Consider the following 18340-nt stretch of genomic DNA (forward strand, 5'->3'; position numbering starts at 1 on the left):
CCTCATGTCAAGGACTGTATAACTGCTTTTATCAAAAGTCACAACAGGGAGTTGGGGGGGGGGGGTTGGAAGGGGAACTACATAATTTGGCAGTAGCCCAACATTATTGGATCACATTGAGCAAATGGAAAGTCCAAAAGTCTTTCCCCGGCTACAAAAAAATGTAAGTTGATAAGAGTTGAAAAAAGAGCCAAAATGAAAGGCTTTGGAAATCATGTTGTCAGCACAATCATTTGATCTAGTTTGGAGTGAGCTTTGGACCTTCGCCATTATTTAATCCCCGACTGTAGGTTTCAGTGTATGTACATAGAAAACACATGATAATCGGAGTTATTACAAGATGATATGTAAATCCATGTATTATTTCTATTATTAAATTTGTTTTACCAGTTAAACTGAGTCATTCGCAGTGTGTTTTGGACCTGAACATTTACAGGAGGTTCTCGACTTCAGGGTTCCACTGCTCCTCAATTTTTAAAACAGCAAAAGAGTCTGACTTGCGCTTGGGAGCCATGATGAAGGGTAAAAAGTTCTCAAAGATAAAAACAATGTATGGTGCTCAACAGCCAACCTGTTCTCATGCAAAACTTGTTCTACCGCCGTATATCCACACCTGGGGTCAAAACGAGATTTTCCAACTAACTTAATCCTAGTCTGTATTTCATTGGACAGTAAATGAAAACACCTCCACAGCCCTCAGTGTAACAGTACAGTAGACGTGAACCACTTAGCCTCTTGTTGTGAGGCAACAGTGTTCTAACTGCTCCCTTTGGATTTGGTTCTGGAATCATAAAAGAGTCTGGGAACTTTAGCAGGATTTTTAAAAATGAATGTCAGTAACCTCTGATATTTCAGCACTGAATGTCAGTCTGGACACTGTCCTGATCGTTTCGACAACATTCAGGGTGTGCGTTTGTGGGTACGTGCCCGTGTGTACTGTATGTGCATCACAAGTGTGACTGTCAGTGTAAAAACATCACACTGTTGAAGTATGTGAGTAAAACAAACAGAAAAGTGAACCATAAATGACATGTACAAAAACATCAATAGTGTGTATCTGTCTCAGGAGGGCGAAGGTGACAGCTAGGTTAATTTAAAAACGAGAGATAAACGGCAGAACCTGTCGGTTCGTGCTCTCAGCAGTAAAAGCTGAAATGAAAGCCTTCAAATGTGTGTTCTTATCAGCATGTGTTTTGACGATTGTCCGCAGATTATACAGAATGTCGGTAGTAACAGGTTTGAACCAACCAAGAAAAAAACCCACACTGATGTCAGCCATTTTTCTTTTATTATTTACCCTTCTTCGAATTGAATTTGGAAGTGGTGCAAATTGTCATTTTAAATGTATTTAATTAAATTCTGATGAAAAAGATGAGAAGAGAGACAGACAAATAGATAGATAGAACTTTATTAATTATTCAGAAAATTAAGGTAGTCGGGACAAAACATAGTTTTTAAATATGGTGTAATCACTAATAATAAAAAAAAGTGCTTTTATCTGAGTTATCATGTGTTCGCCATGGTAGTGTCTCCTGTTCCAGGATTAAAAGTATTGCTATGGTAACAGACAACCTTGGGCACTGTTAAATTGGTCAATTGTTAAGCTGGCTGAAATAAAACATTTTTATTTTTTGGGTTTGGGTAAAATAATATTTTCACATAATAATAACAATATTAATACTAATACTACTACTAATAATAATCTCAGTTGAAAAGGCACAGGCTCACGTTAAATCCTTAATCAGGATGAACAGGTTAACAGGTGTGAGGAGGAGGAGGGGGAAACTGGGCGGATCCGCTCCTGTGATTGACAAACAGAAGTGACAAATCCCACGTCCCACGTGGTCCCTGCTACCTTTGTGCCTTCGCGGCGTCCTTCATATGTCGGCTGCAGACGCGGAGGACTGGCAAACGCAACTCGGCTCTCGCTTCACGGGTCTCCGTTGGCACGTCCTCAGCTGGTCCGCGGTCCAGCCCGGAGCTTCTGGCTCCTCCCAGCGCTCATTAAATGCTCGCAGTGCACACCAGTCAGCTGCAGACGACGGCAGGCATGACCGAGTAAGTGTGGACAGGACTTCTAACAACACCACCATCCTCCTCATCTTCATCAGTGTCCTGGCAGCGGGCAAACGGCACAGCTTTCTGCAGCATCATTATCCACACAGCCAGTATGAAGACCATCCTAGCAGCCTACTCTGGCGTCCTGAAAGGTGAGACTGAAAAACAAACAAGAAAAAGTGACAGAAAAAGCAACTGGAGGCTTAATAAGGTTAAACAAACAAGAGAAATTCCTAGAAGAGGTCAAAAACAGCCGTGTGTTTGTCAAACCAGCTTTAGAAAGCACTGTTATTTTAACAACCCAAATGATCACCCTAGAGTCACATTGTCAGAGCTAATAACTCGTTTTTTCACCACATTTTCTACTTTTTTTTTTATTAATTGAGGCTAATAAATTGTTTTTAATTTAAAGTTTTTTTTCTCCAGTCTGTTATCTTTGTACAACAGTCTAAAATGCTGCAGGTCTGTGTGTAGCGTATCTCCAGTGGGCAGTCAAACGTTCTGACCTGTGCGTCCAGTCCTCTGACTTTGACAGCATCAGTTCCACCTCCAGAGTTTACAGGTTTACTGCTCCTCGGTTATTTGCAGTGATTGGATTAGAAAAGTGTTTTCCTGCAGGGGAGATCTTCCTACTTTGTTGGTGGTATAAGCCTGAGCAGCCGTAGTCCCTCTGATAGTGTCCATTACTGCTCCTCCTGGTCACCAGTGTCTCATAACACTGCGTTTAACTCCGCTTTCATGGGCTGTTGACAGAAAATAGCTGGTGAGTCGCTGGATTTCTTGTGACCTTGGTGTGAGCTGGTGTGCGTTCTGATGCAGGGCAGCTGGGCGTCAGTGTTTAGATTTATTTGTTCATTCTGTGCTTGTTTCTCTGTTTGCTACAAGCAAAAAAAAAAGCTCTCTCAAAATATATCTTGTTTAAAATAAAAAGCAGGATTATATGCACCTGTGCATTGTTTTAATAGCAGTATTAATGTGCATTTAACTCATTTTAAATGTACAATAACAAGGTACGCTCCAACATGTAACTAAGGCCATTTTATACAATGGTTAAAGTCTGGGGTCCCTGCTTCATCTCTCCGTTAGTTTGGAGTTCATCCTGTTGTATTATACTACACTTACAAGAGTGACCATCCAAGTCTTCCCTCTGTTCTCATGAACTTATTCCCATGGCGCTCCATCTCTGTGTTGTGTTCAGGGACCGGCTCCAGTATCCTCTCTGCCCTGCAGGACCTGCCCGTGGCCCTCTGGCCCTGTAGATCCAAGATGGAGAAACATCTCCAGGTCCTGTCTGTGCTGCAGTGGGTCATCAGCTTCTTAGCCATGGGTAAGAACGCAAAACTAACGCTGTGAGAAGACAGAGCAAAACTGTGTGCTGTGAGTCTGGGACCAGTTCAGAGTCATTACAAACAGTCAAGTCTGGATGATGAACACCTCTTTGTTTTTGTCTCCTCTGTCACCCAGGTGCTGCCTGCACTGTGTTGCTGATGTACATGTTCTGCACTGACTGCTGGCTTATTGCTGCCGTGTACACAGCCTGGCTCATCTTTGACTGGAACACACCCAAACAAGGCACAGTATTTAAAGATCTCCAACAGAATAACCTGACCCAAATATTAAATTTCCATCAAGTAAGATGAAATTGCAGATGACATTTATAGAAAGTACACACTGTGTGTACAGATTTTTTTTTAATTTTCTGTTAAATGAAGCATCTCAAATGACAAAGTGTGTAATGGAACAAGAATGAATGCCCTGATCTGTCTTGGTTTTCATTTTTATAGTGTATAAACAAAAATACGTTTTTACCCTTAAGGATTTAAGTGAAAAATTTGACATTTTATCTCTGATAACTAGTGACAAAACAGGATCGCTCACTGTTAATTTTGTCAGTCACGGAAAATAATGGAGTGCAAATACTCTTTGCTCCATTGGTGAGCCCTGATGAAGCATATATAACATTAAAAAAAAAAATTTAACAAGACAATAGTTTTGATTGATATTTACATCAGGAATCAGTCATTTTTATTGTACTTTACCATGTTGGATTATTTTGTTTTACAATTGTGATTTTAATGATAGATGAGAGCTTCTGTGTACTTCCACACAGGATACTGTTGTGTACAGATAGCAGTCTCAGATATATTCATTCATACTGTGTGTAACTTCTAGACATTTTTTTATTCATACCATTGTTGAAAAACACGTCGTAAATTCAGTTTTTAACTTGTGTGTTTTGCTCACTTTAAGTCTCTAAGATGTCTAATAAAGTGTTATTTTGTCCTCAGGTGGAAGAAGGTCTTCGTGGGTGAGAAGCTGGACAGTCTGGACATATTTCCGAGACTACTTCCCAATCCGGGTATGTCATTTTATGACTCATTTTTCAACTCCTAACCCTTGAAAATGTGGGGCAGAAGTACAGTGGATTATGTAAAAAGAGCAATCATAAAATCCTTATGTCCCTTCAGCCTAATGTTTGCTCTCAAGCTCCGTCATTAATTTTCAATCACGTACAGGTTAAATACAGTAGAGAGATAGTGTTATCAGGAGTGCAGCAGGTATCAGCTGTCCGCACCATGCTGCTCCTTGTCCCTTTTTGATTATAATGAAGATTTGACACTGGTTGTGACTTCCAGACTTTGTCCTTCTGATAGGCTGAGAAACATGTTTTGTCTTAGGATTGTTTGTAGGTTCTGGACCGTGTGTTGGAATTAAAATACACAAGGTCAAACAGGAGTTTGTTGTGAATGATGAAACCTTCACTACGGAAGCCAAAGGTTAAGGTTAGTTGGGAGAATGTGTCGCCAGATTCACTCCATTGACAACAGTATGGACATTAAGTAGTAGTTAAGTAAAAAAACAAACACGTTTGTAAGACATGTTTTGCTATAACTGGAAGAAAATGTTAAAAAAAACTATAATATAATTGTAATAAAATTTCAAATCCCAATTAAATTGTATTATTATTATTATCATAACTATTATTATTATTGTTAAAGAAACAAACAGCACTTGTTGCAACATATTTTCCATACTATTAAATACATTATTGAGTACGAGGCCTTTTTTACTACTTTGATGCCTCATACATTTTCTCTTTTCTAGTTTTGTTTTCTGTTAGACTGTTAGAACAATCTGCGGATGCTGACTTGATTATCATCGCCTTTGTAAATACATTATTCATTGTAAAAACCTTGTATCAACTCGGTGTAGTTCATGTCTTTGTTCAGAGTTTAGCATTGATTTTCACATGCACCACCCTAACTGACATATCAACACTGCTTATATGTTAGATTGGAAAATTGACGAGTGTATTTGTAGACCGCTGAAGGCTCCATGCTACGTCCTCCTGACTCTAGCTGAACTTTGTTCCTCCCATTGATCTGTACTGTGTTTACCAGGCAGCTGTTTGTCTACACGGACTAATGATATCATTCCTGAGTTTCACACAGGTTCAATACTCAACTCTTTTTTTTTTTCTTTTTTTTCCCAACCATTTCATTTCTAGATATTTCTACTTTCTACTTCATTGTAGCAAATTCACTCAGAACCTGCCACACATGCAGCTGTGACTGAGAAGAGTGATAATAATAGTTACCAAGGAAAGATTAGCCAATGCACAATTTTGTCAAGAGTCAATTTTCTGTCCACATTTTTGGCTTTTTATTAGTTCACAGGCAGGAAAATAATTATGGATTAAGTCACTGTGTGGTCGTAGTGCAGTTTTCTGTTTCTAAAATGATGGGTCTAATCTAACTGTAAATGTGGTTAGTTCTATCTTTGGAGCCCATGATGGCTTGTCATTATCTTGGCCAAATCTTTTTGTTTCTCTAACAACAATAGAAGTAAATGTCTGGATGGCTGGATGGTTGGATGCCCATTACTTCTTTGTGGGTATAAATGATTTCCAAGCTTAATTTTCAAAATATTTTCAGCATTAAATTGTCTTTTTCTGCAATTTTTGGGTGGAATATTAGTTACTGAAACTGTTCTTCGCGTGCAACGGACTCACTGACCCCCGTGCGATCGTTTAGATTTCTCACGTCACTCAGGTGGTTTCCAGTGGTGCTCTGGAACTCTTGATCTGCTTTGTTAATTTTGTTAAGCAACTGTTGGTTCGAGCGCCAGAGGCAGTCTACGCAGACTGAGACGGATCAGAATTTACAATGCAGATTAGTTCAGAACGCGCAGTTTCACAGCTTCAGCCCAGAACAAAGGTTGGACTGATTGTTCTTTATTGCCACCCCGATTATATACTGAGTGCACATCATACGGTGTGTACTGTCTGCCCTGTCTCCACAGTGGGCAAGTAGAGGAAACATACTTTGCTTTACCGTATTATATCTTTGCAAACATGGTTGGTTGTGGGTGGTTATAAGTCAGCCTTCTCATTCAGATCAGGTTGCCATATTAATTTGCATTAAAGTACCATAACGACAGTCTTCTTTCTCACCCACTCACACTTTTTGTTTTCTGCCCTCAGCTAATTAAAACCCACAACCTGCTGCCCAGCCGGAACTACATCTTTGGTTACCATCCCCATGGCATCCTCTGCTTCGGCGCTTTCTGCAACTTTGGAACAGAGGCCACGGGCTTCTCTAAGAAATTCCCAGGCATCAAGCCCTCACTGGCAACGCTGGCAGGAAACTTCCGCCTCCCCCTGCTCAGAGACTACCTGATGTCTGGAGGTAGGATGTCTTTTAGAAGCAGCAATGTATTTTTCTGAACTCTGGAGTCGTACAGTGATAAGTATATCTATGACAAGTTCGACCTTTGTCCTGTTGCACAGCTGATAGAAACTACGTCAGCTTGAATGTGCTTCAGCCTCTGTTCTATGTTCTGTGTTTGCTCATGGACTCTTTTCTCTGCTGTGTTACTGTCGGTTATTAGCATTTTCGTTTTTTTTTTTTTTACATTTCTCGATTATGTCACGATTATTCAAATACTACGACCCTGACCTTTTTATTTTTTTCTCCTGTTAGGTATCTGTCCAGTAAACAGGAACTCCATTGATTATCTACTGACACATAACGGGACAGGAAACGCCGTAATCATCGTGGTGGGGGGTGCAGCAGAGTCTTTGCAATGTACTCCAGGCATAAACACTGTAACTCTGAGGAATCGTAAAGGCTTTGTGAAGCTGGCCCTGCAGACGGGGTGAGCTGCTCGGCGAACAACTGAATCTGTTTTGAGCTAGTCTGTCTCAATTCCAATTCTCTGACATTTTATCCCTAAAAAAAAACAACATTTTTTTCACTTGCTGATTGAAGTTTGATTGAAGCTGATTGATTGTGTCCTCACGTAGAACTTGCGAAGCACAACAACATTATTTTTAGTGATTCCCACTCAGGTCTTGCTCAGGATTATCACTTGCACTGGTTTCCAAAGAAGCTTAAGAGTTTGGAGAAAAGCAGTGCAGTTATGCAATTAAAATAAAACCATGCATTACTGCTGAAGTAATCTGAGTCTGAGAATTAAGGCCGCCTTGGGTTTAATGTTGAACTAATACGGTGTAGCTTTAAGGTAAGATCATTTCCAAACTGGTTGTTACTAGTTAGCATCTAAAATAATGGCAGATCATTACAGGTTAATGTAAATGCACAGTATGTTAGAGTTAGTGCGTTAAATATCACCGCCTAAATGCACAGTATGTTAGAGTTAGTGCTTTATTGAATGGATAGTTTTAGCTCTGGGTTCAGGAGAAAATAAGAAAGATAATGTTATCTTTATCAAAGATAACTGCCTGAAAAATCTTTGTTTAAATTGTATTTTATAAAGTGTAGTGTAGTTATTGTGGGTGCAGGTGGATTTGAGAGGATTACAGACCATAGCATAGCTGCCCCAGAAACTCTGAAACGGAACCCAAACAGAAGTGTTGAGGCCTGATTGGCCTGATTATGATGACATGTGATGATTGGCATTTTAAAGCCATAAGAGCAACAACTATATGTTTAAAAAAAAAAAAAAAGAAAAGTTTGTAGAAGGCATTTAATTTCAATGTATAACGAAAGATAACCCTTTACTACACCACTTTAGTTTAATATGAAAAATATTAATGTAATTTTACAACTTAAATGTGTAGAAAGCTTTAATGCAACTCAACACTGTTTTCCTCAGCTCTGACCTGGTTCCGGTTTATTCCTTTGGAGAGAATGATGCCTACAAGCAGGTGATCTTTGACGAGGGAACCTGCTGGAGAACTGTGCAGAAAAGATTACAGAAACTCATCGGCTTTGCACCTTGTCTTTTCCATGGATGCGGCCTCTTCTTTGGTGACTCCTGGGGTATCGTGCCGTATTGTAACCCCATCACCACCATAGGTGAGTTTGAATGTTTGTAATGTGTGGTCAAAATACAACAAGACAAAACAGCTGAAATGTTAAGTTGCTGTTTTATCGGGATTCATTTAAACAGTTTTCCTCTCCGTCTATTTCTGAGCAGTTGGGGAGCCGATCACCGTGCCAAAAATTGAGGATCCCACAGAGGTAGAGGTGGATCTCTACCATTCAATGTACATCAGGACTCTGCAGTGCCTTTTTGACAAGTACAAGACCCGCTTTGGCTTAAAAGAGAGTGATGTCCTGTACATAGAATGAAGGAATGATGTTTAGAGGATGCAGCGTTAAAGCTCTTCCGGCCTCTCAGACATTTTGTCTCTTGCTGACTATATGATATGGTTGGACTACAGACTCTGTACTGGAGCATGTTTGCTACACAAACCTTTGCTCTTTGCATTGTCTGTCTGGATGTGGCAGGTTTGAACTGTAGTGATCCTGTCCAGTTGTTATCGTCTGGTTTCAAATGTCTCACTTGTACATACTTACACAAAGTGCATCTTTGTTTCTTTTGCTGCCATTTATATGGCTAAAGCATAATGTATTTATCATCTGATCAGTGCAGAGGGAGGAGAGATCTACCAGAATAAATTGAGAAAACTAAAATGCAAGACTTGAAGAAGTGTGTTCTTTCACTTGCATAATTTTCCTAAAATGCACAAACAATGCAAATGGAGAATACCGCTTCCTGTTAAGGAAAATCCCAAAGGTTATTGAGCCAAAGACCTGTGTTGACATCACAGAAATGTGGATTTTCACTGTGTGTAATGCAGGCAGAATCTACACACTGTGGGTCTATGTTGTGAATAAGTGCCCATGATTGCACAGTGCCATAAAGTATTAATTTTGTTATATAATAGAGTGAGAAGCCTTTTACCCGCTTATCCCTCAGTTCACATTTATGATGCACTTTTTGTACTTTGATTTGAGGTGTTTTGTCTCATAAGAAAATAAGCCTTAAAATGAGAAATGTTTCAGGATGTTCATTATGCTGTTTCCACCCTTCACTCTTTTGTCTTGTTATTTTTCACTGTGGTTCAGGTTGAAGGGTTTGTGAAGTCTATGCAGTTATGTGGCTTTATGCTGCTACAGGTAAAATAAGGTAAAAGAGCTTTTTGGTGTCCAGTTTTCAGCAAATTGCTTTGTAATTGTGCAATGGATAATGGCTGGGAAGGAAGATTACATTGGATTCTGGATATGAGTTATTTTTGGATAACACTTGTACCTGCAGTATGCAAAATATGAGTATAAAGATGTTGAATGTGTCTAATGTGGAATTAACAGAAGTTTGTCATGTTAATAAAAAATGGAGTTGGGCAGGATGCTAGCTAAGTTGAGAATATGTTTCTTGAACACAAGATTGTAGATTGTGTGATATAGAGCAGCGTAATATCTGTGACACAGCAACACCAAACTGTATGCTGAGAACCATCATCTGCCTGTCAATATTTAAATAAAAATTTTGTATATTTTCAGAAGCACGTGTCATGTCTGGTCTATGGACACTTTTCACGCTCTCCAGCCAATTTATGAGATCAGCTGCAGTAACAACAGACCTCAAGAGTGTACGAGTGCACAACCAAAACACACTTCAAATTGTGCTTCAACAAACACTGCGAAAGCCCCAAAATGGTCATTATATGCAATCTTCTCACCTTCTCACATCAGCTTATATTTCTTTTGGAATAAAATGACCACTGGAGTCTAAATAATGTTTGGATATATTATTTTGTTGCCCTGAAGATCAATAAACCAACTTGGCTTAACTACACCACAGCAAAAGATAATTTTTATTCCTAATATGCAACACAGATATTCTTTATGGTTAATGCTGCCCTCTGCTGGTTTTTCCATTTTTGCAGTAAATGTGACAAACTGTGACGTTCATTAACCGTTGGACCAACCTTGACATTTTCTATACCATTTTCATCCATTCCATTTTTTTGCATTCTGAACTTTTATTTTATATTTATTTTATTTTTTAAATTTATTAATATATTTATATTTTTTATTTGTGGTATAATTTGCTAGCGTGTTTTTTTCTCTCGCTCTCTCTCATTTTTTTATTTTTATTTTTTTTACTTTTTTTCTCTTTTTACTTTAAACGCCTTAGAAGTAAACGTCACGTCACGGTCAGCTCCGTAACTTCCTAATTTTTTGCATCTTTGACAGTTTTCAACGAGCAGTTTCCGCACGGTTGAGAAGATAAACAGACGCGAACACCAATAGAAACGCAGCACATAGTCTTTAGGTCCCGCCTTTTAGTGACGGACGTTAATTTTAACAAATCAGAAGTGGCACCGTCGCACCACCTAACCGGAGACATCTTTCTGAGCCAAGTGTAGCTAATAGGCTGTACTTTGTTTACGTCCCGTTTGTTAGCTGACAGCTGTTGTTGCGCCTTCTGCACACAAACAGACGAGTCTGCTAGTCTTTGCGGGTTCTCTCAAGCTTCGGAAACTTTCACACAGTGCTTCTGGATGTGGAAAATGGCATGTTTTGATGAATGAGGGCGACCTGTTATATGACGACAGGAGGATGAACTCTATCACCGGTCGGGTTCTCTCCATCCCCGCCGCATCTGTCACCAACTCTGGAGCTTCATCCTCTCGAGCCTTGCATGTAGACCTCACCTCCCAGCAGGTACACACTGAGTCCGACAAACTCATTAGGTGCCACTGGCTACATTTACATGAAGCCAGACGTACAGCGCCTGTTTCAATTTGTGACGCCTCAGTTTACAACGTCAGTTTATAAAGTGGTGTCCGCAGAAACACACACAAGGCCTGTGAGGCTAACGAGTTAGCACACAGCTGATAACTTCCAGTTAGCTGACTGGAAATGACTGTAGCTAACAGAGCTAACAACACACACTCGGTGAGATCGGCCAAGCCGCTGCTGTGAAATGCACAGCAGATGCTTCCGTGGCTGTTGTGCTGTTTTAATCGCTTTCACACATTTCTCCAACACAGTAAGCGAGGCTAATGCGCTGCTGCTAGTGGTAACCTAAGTTGGCGTAGTGTCAGCATCCAGGTGACAGCTCAGTGCAGTGTAAACTGAACTCACTGCAGTACTAATATAAATTGAAGTGATCTAAAAAGAATAATTGTGGAGATGTTTAGATTCATGCTCCGATAATAGGGGACAACCTCATTCATTCATTTACACACAATGTGTGAGTGGTTTACTTCCGTGTGTGAGGCAGTGGTGCACTCAAGTGAAAATCAAGTGAAATTTGGTGCAAGTGTCGCCAAATGAAAAGTTTCCTCAATCCGTGCTGAAATCTATATTATGTTTGGATTTAAGATCTCACACAGTGACACAGCTTAAATCCCATATCTTCTGGTACCTTCATATCTTCATCTTAAAAGTTAGCTTGCAGTTCTTTAAATATAATGTAATCGGTGGTGTTTCCCATTTGTCTGGATGCACTTTGATTTAATCTGACATGCTTTGTTATTGTGGTTTCGTCACTGACCACGTTATAAAGGATGTAGTCTTTGGAAGCTCGGACTAACTGTTACACCGCAGTTGCACAAATGACTTCCACTTCCTACTCTCTACTTAATGAATAAGCAGACAAAAAGTGTTGAAATGATTGTAGAAGTTCTTGTTGACTTCTAAATGTTAACGGCCATAAGGCAATCAGTGAAATGTGTTGTCGTAATATGCTTGGGCTTCTTATCCTTTATATCATCTTTCTTAATTACCTTTCGATTCATCTGAAGCATGCCCATTTTCCACAAAAACTATAGGATTTACAACATGAAATTCTGAAATATACTGAATGTTGAGGTGCCCTGGTTGGAAGCTTACTTTGCAAAGCCAATATAAAAATATAGATAGATAGAGATATACTTTGTGTCCAGTTTAAGATTTGTTTCTGTTGGTAGTTAATCATTCGACGCATCAGTTGTCACAAGTGTGTTGCAGCCATGTGCAAAAGTACTATATCGTTGTTCTCCAGAGTAAACCTTACCCTGATATTGCTGTACTAGTGCTCCACTGACTTGCTAAATCAGGAGAATGTGTGTGTATATGTGTGTCTACTCAGAATTTATGAAAGACTTTGAACTCTGTTTAAGCTTGTATAAAAGCTGGAGTGATAACGTGTTTGAAGGCCGTACCTTCTCAACCCTACATAACAAAGCTGCAGGCATTGTTGCACACAGTATCCCGAAAAACATCATTTATATTATTATTTATAATATATGTCAAAGTCTGTGTCACATGAATGTTCGGTTGGGTAAAGGTACAGAAGAAGATTTCATTAGTTTTCATTTCATTAGCATCACAAGATTTACAGATGCTAAAAAAGTATTTATACAATTATATAGTTGAACAATCATTTTAAACAATCAAAACTCACATATAGTCAACTAATTACAGTTTTTATGTCATATGTCATAACTAATGATAGTTTAAGATCCTAACTCCATGTTTAATTAACAGTCGCCATTAGTGCTGGAGTGTTGGAACATGTACACTGGCATTTCAAAGGGGGTTGGGTGAAATGCTCCATTTGGAACATTCAGTGTTTTTGTTTCTGGGCCACATAATCTTAGAGGGAATCCCATGACTTAGATTTAGTTTCGCCTCCTGCTCAGCAGAGAAGTTCAGTAGAAATGTATTTCCTTGAAGTGGTAACTTTCCAAATGCCATTTTCGTTGATCGTTATACACAAAACACACGTCTTCTTCAGGCGTACTTTATTACATGTCATTGTTTCATGTTGAGGTATCAGGTTTCTGCTGAATCAGGCAGCGTATTATGCTTGGGGAGTTTTTGAAGCGTCTTATTGATTTCTCCCCTTAATGTGTCAGAAAATTGTCAAGTGTGGAGTTCTGAAACCGATCATTTGAATTCACATATCGATGTGTTGTGCTGAAAGTCATCAATCTCTCATTCTGATTTGCAGACAGTGATTTAAACCATTTTTATGCAGAAAGTGTTAATGCCTTTCTCATATGACTTTCATGACTGCCTGCAAAGTTAACAGGCCAATTCATGATTAGGTGAACTGCTGACATCATTCAGCTCACTGCCATAGTTGGTTTTGTTCTGTATGCCTCTCTTGTTACTTGTGTGTCTTTGGAGCAGTATTGAAAATGCAGTATTTGTCAATCGACGTCATGTGATTATTACACAGACTCTGATGTCTGTGTTCTTATTTTTACATCTCTAATATAAAATATGTCCTCACTGTCCTTCCATTTCTGTCTGCGTTTCCCCCTGTGTACAGAGACGTTTACGTCACCTTCGGAGCATTGCAGCCAGAAACATTGTCAACAGGAATGGTTCCCCACTGCTGGACACATACTTTACCCTCCACCTCTGCATAGGGGACAACATATCTCGAGGTTAGTTCTGACATCTCTTCACGTGGGCTCTGGCAATGTGTAACATTATATACACAAGTATGACAACGGCTCTCGTGACCTCAAGAGGTCAACTTTACATGTAATCAAATTAATGGTCGAGTGTCTTTAGGATATAGACCAGCAAAAATGGTGCAGTGAAACACTGTGTTACCTTATAGTACAGCTTTACATGGAAAAGTGCTGGAACTTTTACTTAAATCTTTGAGTGGCATGTTGGGATTTCATCAATGACAAATTTGAAGAAACTACTTTTCTTCAAATTTTAAACTTTTTGCTAGAGTACAAATGATGCCTTTACTAATAAATGTATAGTCTATTAAATTAATAAGTAGGGCTCAATATTACTTTTCCCAATTTATTATCCAAACCTGAAGGAAAAACAGTATTGTCCCTATATTTACTCTTAGGTTTATATACTTTTTATGAATACACTTTGTTCAATATAACATAAAAACTGCACCTTTCAACAACAAATATTCTGCACAAATTTAAAAAAGTCCCACAATGTGACTAATGTTATGAATAATCACTGCTGTTTAACAAAACTATGAACTCACACAGCATTTTTAAACAGACAGACCAAACAGTTCACTTCATCATCAGAAATGTTCAAACGTCCAACATTCAAAGCCATATTCCCAACTAAGTCGGCACAATGTCAAACATGGGAAGATGTCAATGTGTGATGAACGTTCTCTTAAATCCATGTTGTCATAATTTAAAAATGTAACTCAATTCTAATTCTTCCCTCATGCTGCATGGAGTGGTTTTTTTTAATTGTGTTTAATTGGGCTTTACAGAAAGTCACTTGTTGTCTGTGTAGCTCTCATCTCTGACCTATAACAAATCTCTTCCAAAACTAGTTTAAACGACTATCAAATATGTAAACCTCTTTGACCACTGTGCACATGACATGATATTTAATGTTCTGGATCAGTCCATGAAATGGGTGTTTTATTTTTCTCACAGTATTTTAGCCACGGTGCTTTGTTCATAACTGTTTTTCTTGTCTTTGCAGGCTTTTACAAAAGTGAAGTCATACGAGACTCACTGGTGAGTTAACTGTCAGTTAAATGAAGGGAAACACAATGCTTTGTTAATACTGACACAATGGCTGCTATTTATACATGACCTCTGCTCTTTATGAAGCCACCTTTGACCTCACTGTATGTCTTGTATTATATGTCATTTACAACATCACTTATTACTGTGTTTTTTTTGCATGATCAGTGGCGAGAGTGGAGCTTTTGCTCTTGAACTTTTGGCCTGAACCACAAGCTGACCTGTTGCTTTTTAAACATTATGTTGATAGCAAACTAAGTGTCTTTACTTAGGTTTTTGCTGGGGCCAAATTCCTCTTGCCGTATTTCGCATCATGCTGACGTTACAGCTTAAGTTCGCGTATCCTTCCTGTTAATGCTCATGCAGGGAAATGCTGTTCCTGTTTTCATGGCAGCTGCTGCTCTCACACTCCTCTTTGTTCAATCTGCACAGCTCTACTTCTGCTTTTGAAATCTCTCACAAAATGCACATATAAAACCCTCAGTGAGAGTTGGCAGTTTATTATTTTATATAATCGGGGAAATGCATAATCAATAAATGATCACTCCAAGCTCTAAATTGGAAGAACAGCATTTTGTTTAACTAAAAAAACGTTGCTTATGTGCATTCCCTTTTCCAAAGCCCTCGTTTTCTGAGACAAGCTGCTGTGAATCCGTGTCCACCTTGAAATTTGACTCCATGGGCTGATCAGTTTTTGTATTTTTTCATGAACGGATGTGTGTTTCTCTCATTGTTATCTCTCACGGGGATTTTTTTAGAATCCCACTTGGCGCAGCCTGGACTTTGGCATGCTGCCAGACCTGCTGGACACCTCAGTGTCGTGCTTTGTGGTGAGAATCTGGGGCGGACAGGAGGAACAGTATCAGCTTCTCATAGAATGGAAGGTCAATCTGGATGGCCTGAAATACACGGGGCAGCAGGTCAGGCACCACACGATAAATGCAGTGTAGACGCACGTACTTGTTTTGGAACTGTCACCGTGTGACCGCTAGTCTGTCGTACAGTATTTTCCCCTGAAACAGTATAGTATTCCACTCCAGACATTTAGATTTTTTTTTAAAATTGTGATAAGTGTAAATGTCGTTTACAGTAGATGAGGATCAGAGGTACTTTGGAGTTTTGGTAAGGTGTGGCAAGGTTAAACAGTGTGGTGTTTTAGCTAAATTAAAGTCTTTTCACCCCCTGATTAAAAAAAAAAAACAATCACAACTATAATTCTGACTTCTGATGGAATGCATTTATTATAATATAATTGCTTTTTTAAAGAGCATAGAAAACATAATAGAGTTGTCACACCGTAGATGATTAAAATGAAATGACCAAAAGATGGCAGTAAAGCAGCACAATGATGTAAGCTGACTTAAAATACCTAAAAGATGTGAAGAAGTCACTGCACAGGAATTTCTAGGCTGCAGATCAAGTGACAAATCCTACTTTTTCTAAAGAAAATCCTCAAAGCCAGACTGAAATATACTCAATACATCCTGGAGAAGACGCCACATAGTGGAAACATGAGTGTATTTTCTTTTTCAAAATAATTTAGTCGTTTGTATAGCTTCAGTATACAAGCTTCCCAAATGAAGCTACTGTGTTAAAGACAATTACATACTAAGAGGGGTCAGAAATCTACCCATATCTTTACACTTTATTTTGCTTTCTCTCCCTTTTAAATGAATCAAGGTAATGCTGAGCTGTCATTGAGTCAGGCAGGGCTGCTTAAATAAAAGGAGCTTCAGCTTCTATCTAATAAGGAAGAAAGTTGTTAAAGGCAGATTATTAGAGTATTAGAGGAACAAAAGAATTAAGGTTAACTTGGTGATAACAGTTGTGCACAGTAAAACTGAAAACTGAAACTTGGTGATAATAGTTGTGCACAGTAAAACTGAAAACTGAAGTTAGGCGCATTAAAAGATACGGTTGAAGAAGTCAGTCTTCTTGCCATTCTATGACAGTTAGAATATTTTCAGAGACAGAAACTGCAGTGTTTTATTCACATCCAGATGCCCGCTGTCCTTTGTTCTTTTCCCTCAGTCCATGCAGTAAGCCGCTCCTTCTCTTGCTTTGTCCACAGATTCGATCCAGGAATCCAAATGAGATCATATTTGGATTGAATGATGGCTACTATGCAGCTGACTTTGATCACAAGGTAAAGCTTTTTTGTCCATTCTCCAGAGCTCCCTGCATCATAATGGAATACCCAGGCCTAATCCCATTAGTTTATTTGCATTCACTTTGGCTTCTGCACTGACACACGGCCATGTTGTTGCTGCAGGATCAGTCAGAGCGGAAGAAAAACAGTCTGCTTCAGGTCGACCAGAGTTCAGTCAGGAACTCCTACAGTGTTTTTTCTTTGCTCAGGTAAGACTTACTGTACTGTATTATGCTGCCATTATGAAGTCAGCTACAGTCAACATGTATTTAGATTTTAAATGTGATTAGGTGTTTAAATATCACTTTTATCTACGGCTTTGTATACCTTTACATAATCTTACACTTTATAATTTTGTTCTCAAACTTCGGTCCAACTATAGTTTTGACAGAAAAAAGAAAAAAATCACTGTTGACAGATGGGACAAAAAAATTATTGACTTAAAATTATTTTAATATTGACTAATTAATATGCCTCTATACTACTCACTGGTTTTTATTTAAGTGCACGTCTTGAAATGTTGATGAACTTGACGAAGAATTTGATGTGCACCGCGCATTGACAACACAAGGGGGAGACAAAGATTGGCTGAAAACATTGCTGCCCACTAGCTCACTGGAACAGCAGTTAAAAACTCCAGGCGACAAACATACAGTTGTTGTTTACGTTTATATATGAACGTGGTCAAGGGTAAGCACTAGTTTGAGAATTACCAGGGCTTCCCCCGAGGGAAACCCTCTGTTAGCCCAAGTCTGCTCACGTAACTACAGTACGTAATTACTGCAAGTTCTGTAAAAAATAAATGTAGATCTGGAACGCCAGTTCGGCATTTCTAAAATAAGGTAAAGATCCTTTAATTAGGAGGAAACCTTCAGAAAATGTTCTTTTATAAGAATGTAATGGAGGGATGTAAATAAAAGCAGGCCTGTGCAGCGTCGAGAAGCAGGAGGTGTGCCAGAGCGGACTGAACTTCAACAGTACTCCTTCATTAGACGTGGTCATGTTAATATGAGACGAGGTTTGCAGATTAAAAAAAAAAAAGAGTAAAAATACAGTTTAAATCACACATTTTATGACCCCTCCTCTTCCACCCTCCCTCTTACTTTATGTCTCTCACTTTCCTTCGTTTACATCCTTTTTTTCTGTGCACACCCAGTGGGACTTAGGTTGATCCCCTCTTCCCTCACTCCACAGTGGCTGCTCCTCCTCCTCCTCCTCCAGTTTTCTCCAGGCTAACTGAGCTCATATGCACATGCTTTATGATTATGTCCAGTAGAATAATTCATCAGATACTGAACACTCCGACAGGGATTAACCTCCCACTGCTCACGGCACATAACCGTATATACTGTACC

The 18340-nt window shown here is 39.1% G+C and overlaps 2 protein-coding genes across 2 annotated transcripts in view; both read left to right on the forward strand.

Annotated features, from left to right (window-relative positions):
- The first annotated feature begins 1487 nt into the window (after positions 1-1487).
- Positions 1488-9871, forward strand: dgat2 (diacylglycerol O-acyltransferase 2). The gene is made up of 8 exons (XM_008332263.3): positions 1488-2210; positions 3257-3385; positions 3523-3630; positions 4347-4417; positions 6542-6746; positions 7041-7215; positions 8176-8378; positions 8500-9871. The coding sequence occupies exons 1-8, from the start codon at positions 2171-2173 to the stop codon at positions 8652-8654; spliced, it is 1086 nt and encodes a 361-aa protein (XP_008330485.1). The 5' UTR covers positions 1488-2170; the 3' UTR covers positions 8655-9871.
- Positions 9872-10577: 706 nt separating this feature from the next.
- Positions 10578-18340, forward strand: part of uvrag (UV radiation resistance associated gene) — a 67641-nt gene continuing 59878 nt past the window's right edge. Inside the window, exons 1-6 of the mRNA XM_008332265.3 lie at positions 10578-11036; positions 13636-13753; positions 14793-14827; positions 15595-15756; positions 16908-16982; positions 17109-17194. Coding sequence (XP_008330487.1) covers positions 10896-11036; positions 13636-13753; positions 14793-14827; positions 15595-15756; positions 16908-16982; positions 17109-17194 — 617 coding nt within the window. The 5' untranslated portion in view covers positions 10578-10895. The remainder of the gene's footprint in view (positions 11037-13635; positions 13754-14792; positions 14828-15594; positions 15757-16907; positions 16983-17108; positions 17195-18340) is intronic.

The sequence above is a fragment of the Cynoglossus semilaevis genome, chromosome 19 (assembly GCF_000523025.1).
Source record: "Cynoglossus semilaevis isolate Cse_v1.0 chromosome 19, Cse_v1.0, whole genome shotgun sequence".
Taxonomy (NCBI): Eukaryota; Metazoa; Chordata; class Actinopteri; order Pleuronectiformes; family Cynoglossidae; genus Cynoglossus; species Cynoglossus semilaevis.